General features: G+C 32.5%; 1 protein-coding gene across 1 annotated transcript in view; it reads right to left on the bottom strand.

Annotated features, from left to right (window-relative positions):
• The window catches only part of LOC106469372 (exonuclease 1-like), a 36816-nt gene that overhangs the window by 23385 nt on the left and 5445 nt on the right, over positions 1 to 7986 (bottom strand). Inside the window, exon 5 of the mRNA XM_013929863.2 lies at positions 4969 to 5184. Within this exon, the coding sequence (XP_013785317.2) occupies positions 4969 to 5184 (216 nt within the window). The remainder of the gene's footprint in view (positions 1 to 4968; positions 5185 to 7986) is intronic.

Genomic DNA, 7986 nt, shown 5'->3' with positions numbered 1-7986 from the left:
ATCATCTACATTTTGTAGATATCTCTACATTATTGTGGCAAAAGAACTTTGTACTTATGAATAAGAGTCTACTCATGACAGACCAGTGTTGCCAAAAGATATTCAGTCAAAGTGACAGAGAACACAGTATAAAAATCACCCAAATCACACACAATTCGCCCAAAATGTTTTGAAATGAAGAGAACCAAATGTTGACGATCCGAAAAAAGAAAGTAACAGAAAAAAAGGCAACAGGACTGTGAGTATAAAAAGGAAAAGGTGGAAAAGTCGTTACAAGGGCGAATGGGAGATGGATAATAACTGGTTACACTATGATGAAGATGGTGGCATAATATTCTATAAAGTATGTCAAGAAGAGAATTGAATCTGAAAACTATTAGTGGACTATTAGCAATGAAGAAAATGTGAATCTGAAAATGCTATTAGTGGTCTATTAGCATGATCAGCCTGTAATTGTTTTGCACACGTGTTTCACACCAAATTGAAAATATGTTGCCAGAGCAATTAATACGCCCTTGGCTAATAGACCGCAAATTAGTTTTCAGAATACCACCTCATGATTGGCCAATCGTAGCTGGGTACCTAGCCCTATTTGTCGGGCAAGCATTTAATGTAACCCAAATTGGGCTATAGCCCAAAATATATGGAAATTCCATTATTTTTTTTAATGAAAACATCTCTTAGTACCTAAAAAATAAATAAATATTTGTATCAGAAAAGACCAAAAATGCCTGAGAAGCACTAGAATTTTTCATCACAAAAAGACCAATACTCTAATTGGAAATAATAGATCTAATCTTTGTATTCTTCAGCCATTTTTTTTTCCATTGTGCAACTTATGTTTTTAATAATTGCTTATGTAATGAAAATGTTAAATATTTACACACAAAACGACTGACAAACATACTAATCCAATTATTGCAAGGCCATACCAGGTGAGACTAGCCTCCAAGTTTTATGCATGGAACCTCTATTCTGCATAAAGCACTTTTAATGCATTCTAGCTCATCATCCATAGGGCAGTTGCATTTCTTTCCGCAGGTGTATTTCCTCTTTCATTCATAATTACTATTGTTACGTCTCTGTTCGTTTGTTAATTTCCCGTAGAAATTCTTTCCGAGAAACTTCAGCGATATTAGTTTATTCTTTCTCGTTACAAACTTTGTAATACACTTAATTTTCACAGTCACGTTAAACTTAACTATTTTTATAAACACACGTTATAATTCACAGCGATTCACACACTTTACTTACAGAGCCTACTACTCGCTTGACTCCATTATCAATTAATCTCTCTTCAATCTATCTCTGGCTTATATACTAAAAAGAGGGCGTCTAGCAAATGCTTGGACATTCGTGAGGTTGCCCGATCCTTCTAGAAACTCCAGCGCACATGCTCCCAGCGTCGTGTGATTTCCGCTGTCGTAACACTATTTACTATGTTTCCTAGGTGCTCAGTGCAGAGAATGCCAACATTATGTGTCAATTTCACAAGCCAAGGAGTCCTGAACCACTCAGCCTTTAAACAAGGCACATGACAGCCATGAACAATCAAACCAAAATCAATAATTACACTTCTGATGTAACCAATACCATAACCCAAGCCATAAAAGAAACAATCCCTAGCAAAGTAACAAATCCTGACCTATAATCCTGGAAACTTAGTCTCAAAATTAAGAATTAGCCATAGACGACTAAGACACGACTTCATACAAACCTGTGACATTACATTTAAACCACTCATTAATGCCATGAATATAATCTTATTAAGAAACTTATATTACAATAATAACATAATAACTGGGAAAACATCTGCCTAGAAATAAATAAATACAAACCCGACCCTTCCAAATTTTGGCAAATTCAAAATCTATCACGAAAAACAAATAAAAAAACACCAAAAATAAAAGTCAATACCACTACCGATAACAAATAGTCTGAACTTTTTGCCCAATAAGTTGAAAGTACCTTTATAACCCCAAATCTCACCTCATTTGAAACACATCATTTGAACAATGTAAATCAACACATTTCTAATAATCAACACTTTTTTTCACTGAAATTCCCAGTTTCTATATCACAGATTTCTGGTTCTGATAATTTGTGTCAACTCTATAACTTTAATAGAAATCAAAATTAACTTAGGAAAATAAAATTCAAAGCTCCAGGAGAGGATAGAATTAACAATTGAATCTTAAAAATCCTATCGAATAAAACCATAACCCACTTAGTAGCGATAGATAATTTATCATTAGTATCAAGATACTACTCATCTTTTTGGAAATCAGCTATTATTAAGGTGTTATTATTTTTCTTATTTTATTAAGTTATTATTTTTATTGGAGAAAATAATTATGAACTGGTTAAATGCTTACCTAGAAACCAACAATATTACTAACAACATACAGAATTCAGGTAGAAAACATAGACAAACCATTGAGCACCTTGCTAAACTTATCGAAACCATCTACCACAGTTTCAACAGAAAGCATACAAACATAGCTACCTTTCTATATGTCCAAAAGGGGCTATGATTCGGTATGGCACAACAAACTTTGCTATAAACTAATTGATAACCATGTACCCACACCACCGGTACGCTGAACATTCAGCTTTCTTACCAACAGAACAGCTAAAGTTACGATCAACAATGCAACCTCCAGGCCCTTCACGTTCGAAGCCAGTGTCCCCCAAGAGTCAGTGTTAAGTCCAACATTATACAACCTCTTTGTCAATGATATCCTGTTCCCTTCCTTGAACCATACACATGCATCTCAGTATGCAACATTTAGGGTCCAAATATCACTCAATGCAGTGTCAGATTGATGCAACCTAACCAAATCCCAAGCTATAGCCTTTTTAGTAAAATAAATAAAAGTAGGAAAAAGCTTCATAATCTCCAGTTAACCCTTTACAATTCAGGTAGGATATTCAACACCTGATTAGTGAAAGTGGGTTTTCTTGAGGTACTCCCATTTCCACCACAGCAAACTTATTTTAATTGGATCTATAGATCTCCACCCTCAGAAGGACTGCTCCCCTTCATATTCTATATTCAAAATTTAAATTACATTTTTATGTATTAATACAGAAAAAGTTATTTAAGCCATTTGAAGACACGTGGCCCCCACTAATTTCAAGCTCTGCTATGATATAATCATCATAGACTATATAGTCTTCTGACAATGTCCTCCATGGGAAGTGAACAAAGGCTTAACAAGGGCAAGACTGCAAAATATGAGAAACTTGTTGGGAACCCAGGATTGAAAAATTCAATAAATCAAATTAACTTAAGGAATACCTCCAAAGGTTCTGTCTCAAAGAAAGGGTGATAGATGAAAGTCCCTGAGATAAGACTGAGGGAGGTGAATATCCAAAAGTAAGACATCCCAACCAAGCAACTCCCAGAAATAAACAAACCCAGACAATTGGAATACTGCAGAAGAAGAGATTGAGCCAAAATGTGAACAAGTAGGAACGAATGTCCTCAGTAGAACTGTTAGGAACACAATGTAGAGGAAAGGAGCTGAGTAAGAGGAAGATGATTACAAGCACATTGAGAAGAAGTCAGAGATAGAGTATGAGAAGGGTGAACCTGAAATGGGAAAGAGAAATTCATAGGACTGAAACCCTAAAAAAGTAGACAACTCTTGATCATAGGCCATAGAAACAAAAATGCCACAAAGTTAAGAAGAACGAGACTGCTGTGTAAACCAAGACAAAAAAAAAGTATCAGTATGACTACAAATATCAGGGAAGGGAGAGAATGAGAAAATAGTCAGGAGGAGGAGGCTCAGGCAGCAATGAGTACCGAGACTCATCAAAATAACTAGGAAAAAAAATCACATATCTGAGTAATCAAAGCAGCAAAGGATGAAGGTGGGGGTTACCTATTCTCATCAGGGAGAAAAGAACCAGAAGCAGAGGCAGGCAGTGGGAACAGTTGGTCAAAATTATCAAAAGACAGAGTAATCGAAACACGTGGCTGAGAAACTTGGAATCAAGATGAAGGTAGAATAGAGCCAATCACCTGGTGCACAATGGTAGTAACATTCACCATTGAAACAGCAGGACTTTGAGGGGTAGTAGAAACATGGATTTATAGCGAAAAGCAATCTATGAAATATTTTTTTATGTGGAGTAGTAGCAAATCAAATTAGCATAAAAAAAATGTTCTATTAAAAAGAAGAAGAGTGAAACAGTAAGGTTTAACTGAAAGTTAAAGAACAAAGGCCACACAATTCCCAAGACAACTAAACAATCTAAAGCACATCTGAAGACAAACAGTGTCAAGGAAAGAAATGAGCCTTTGTTCAAATACTAGTGCTCCTGAGGATTACTGTGCATGAAGTGTGTGTTCCCTCCTACTGGTGGAGGGCTATAGTCTTTAATTATGATTAATACATGTAGGGATGGGAGCTTTGTCCAAGGCTTGTGGTGCAAGGTAGTAGCTCTTTGTAGAGCAAAAAAGAGAGCAAGCACATCCGAAACTAAAGACTAGGTAAAAGTTTAATTTCATAAACATTACTTTGTTGTGCACACTCACAGTAAGTCAGCATTTTGATATGACCCACACCCATGTCTTCCCTGTGCATTGAAAGGATACATCAGCTAGTACCTATAACGTTTTGTCATGCACACTCATAACATTTTGGTGATCAGATATGACTACATGTTACCTCCAGTGGCCCAGGGCCCCTATATCATCTTTGTGCACTGACTTAGTATATTACTTTTAGTTGTGCTCACTCTTAACATGATTCAACATATTTAAAAAAAAAACGAGTGTTATGTTTAATAAAGTCAACATCAAACCTATATCTATTAACTAAAAGTTCTATTCAAGTATATTTCCAACTTATGGGTTTCAAGTTTTTACAGTTTATCATTTTCAAGTTTTTACAGTTTATCATTTTCAAGTATCTTATAACTCACCATTTTCATTTTTTTCTTTTTTTTACAACTTACCATTTCTAAGTTTGGATTAGTTGTCAAGCTGAAAAACTTGCAAGACTTAGCTAATCCAATTCCTGGAAGGGATGGGAGATAATCACAGCCAGACAAAATACACATATATCGAAACTTGTCAAATGTAAAACTCTCAGCATGATTTCCCATGCTTACAGGAATCTTGGTCTTTTCAACCAATATACCTCTTCCACCTGTGTCCATTTTAAAGAGTATCTGAGGAAGAAAAAATTGCATGTAACTTGACTTTATTTTCTAAAGCAAAAGAAGTTATTTTTCTATTGCATTAAGAAAGTTTCATATAGTGACATGCTGTGTGAACTACTGAAACTCATTTATTATATATCAAATCAACTTAAAATACAGTAAAGGGAGAATAAAAGATTACACACTTTTTGTCCCAAGAAATATTGCTTATATATTTATTTCAAATATTCATTTTTTAACAAATTATTTAAAAGTAGGTTTTTCAACATCATTTGGCCATTTCAGTTCAATAAGTTAGATAATTTAATGATACTGAAAAATAAAAACCTTATGTACAATATTAAACAATTACATTTATATATATATACATACGCAAAACAAAAAGAACATTATAATGAGACCAAAATTCAGAGTTATTCTTCCATTACCAGTTCTTGTTGTCATCCTTAAGTCACAATGGCTAATGTCTGTGGCCATAGCACCCAAACACATTTGGGATACTCCATCTATTAGACAAGATCCTGATGCCAATGTCAAATTCTCCAGCAACTAAAGAGAATCAGTTAAGGGTGGGAATTGAGTGTTTCAACCTGCAACATCTTTCCCTGTCTGCAGCCAGTTGTGGGAAAGCAGTTACCCTCAATATTTGATATAACCTTAAAGTACAATTAAACCACCCTAAAAAGTCTACAATGTAGAACTCGCGACATCCACCCCCTTTTTTTAATATTATAAGTGTTAGATATACATGATTGTTACAGTTTAAGATTAATGCAAGTGTTAAATTTAGTTATTTTTAGAAGCAATAGTTTTCGCAAATTTGTTTACATAACTGTTTATGAATCATACATTGTGTAGTTCAATTGTTGTGAATTTGTGATTGTTATATTATTACATCATAACATCTAATGGTATTTGCAATGTTCTAGACCTATAAAAACACATCAGAAATTTAGATAGATAGATCTAGACTGAGTGATTGTGAGTTTAGCCATAAAGAGCGTATAGTGGAAACTTTTAAGGTAAAATTATTACAGATTGTATTGTAATAACAGAGCAGAGAAGAAGAATTTGTCTTGTTAATTGTGTTCTAAATTAATTGAACCAGCCTGTGTGGACTTTGACAAAAAAAAGAGACAATTATTTACAGCTCTGGATACAACTGTGATAACCAACAGTGTAATGAACACTTGTATGTACATTTGACTTATTTTAATATATTATTTTAAAACAAATGGACTGTGTGCTGTTTGTTTATTGTTAACATTATCACCAACAAGTCACAGACATCTACTGTAAAGAAACCGGCCCACACGTAAAAACATGACAATAAGATATTCTCATAGTAGAAATAAACCATTCTATATTTCTACAAAACTCCCAATCTTCATTTTTATATTTAATAATTAGTAATGTTAATTAGAACTAAAAACCTTTACCTTAATAGTTCTTAAGCCCTCAACCTCCTTCCTTTATCTTGAAAATCTGTTCAAGTATAAACCAGGTGAGCCAAGACAAGCCCAGCTACCTGAAGTTGGTCTTTTTGCCCCAGTATACTAAATATGTTATTACTTAAACCAAGAATAACCTTGAATAACTAATGCCATCTAAGTTCTTTATAAGGTAGTTTCCATGAATGAGGGTTTAATTTTTTAATATAGTTTTATATTTATTATAAAAATTTTGTCTCACATACCAGTCTTTATAACCAATATTTTTCAGTTTATTTATGAACAATTTAACATTATACATAAAAGAATTAGCATTACTATAAATTGTTAAAAATATTTTTAATTGGAAGATAATTCTTTTTAACAATACAGATAGAACCATGCTGTTAGGGATGATTAGACCAAAAATGGGAAAATCAAACTACCTTCTTTTGTCAAAAATAGCCTTCTACAAAATTAATACCCATATCTAAGCAATGTGCATGAATATCACTACTATATCTTCTTTTGGATATATTAGGTCTGAATCAAAATTCAAGTTATTGATACAGATTAAATTGCATATGTAATGAAAAGTATAAATATATAGATTATGGCTTATTACCCATTTCAGAAATTTCAGATACAAGTTGGCCATGTTTGAAGAGAAATTACAACCATAGGAATACCAACTGTTTGTTTATATACTTCTTCATTAAAAGTAATATAACTATTACACATACAAAAATTAAGTATCTTTCTACATTGATGTTTTGCGATTTTCTATTTTGAAAGAATTATTTCTGTATCTATCAAGTAGATCATTAAAGACCCTGATTACATTTTTCAGATCTATTTTTAGTATATAATGTAGTAAAATCATAAGTAAGAACAGAGTTTGTTGTTTTTCAAAATTTTAAGTTAGTTAAACAATTCAAAACTGGAATATTGTTTTTAATTATCAAAATCCTTTGATAACAGTAATTTTATTTTTCAAATAAAATATCTAGAATGTTGTCGAGTACAATAGAAACAGATTTAGTAAGTGTGTAAAGAGTTTGTAATAAACCTGAACTTAATGAGTTTTATGTAATTTTGGAAATTGCATAAAATTTTTTAACTTACAACAAGGAGAGTTTGTATTTATATTCCATTTTTTTAATGGCTTTCTTTAAATTAGTAATAGTTGTATTTTTATTCCAAGTGCATTTTGTAAATGTGTTTGTTGTATTGATTTCATTAGTTAAATTATGTGCATATAATTTTTTATATATAAAACCAAAATTACAACCAGCTTTATCAATAAATGTAGTAATGAATAGTTCTTGAATTTCCTTTATTTTATTTTTTAAAATATTGAAAAAAATATCCATCTTATATC

This window comes from Limulus polyphemus, unplaced genomic scaffold, assembly GCF_000517525.1.
Source record: "Limulus polyphemus unplaced genomic scaffold, Limulus_polyphemus-2.1.2 Scaffold3451, whole genome shotgun sequence".
NCBI lineage: Eukaryota > Metazoa > Arthropoda > Merostomata > Xiphosura > Limulidae > Limulus > Limulus polyphemus.
The sequence above is the reverse complement of the archived record's forward strand: the minus strand, read 5'-3'. Positions and strand labels throughout refer to the sequence as shown.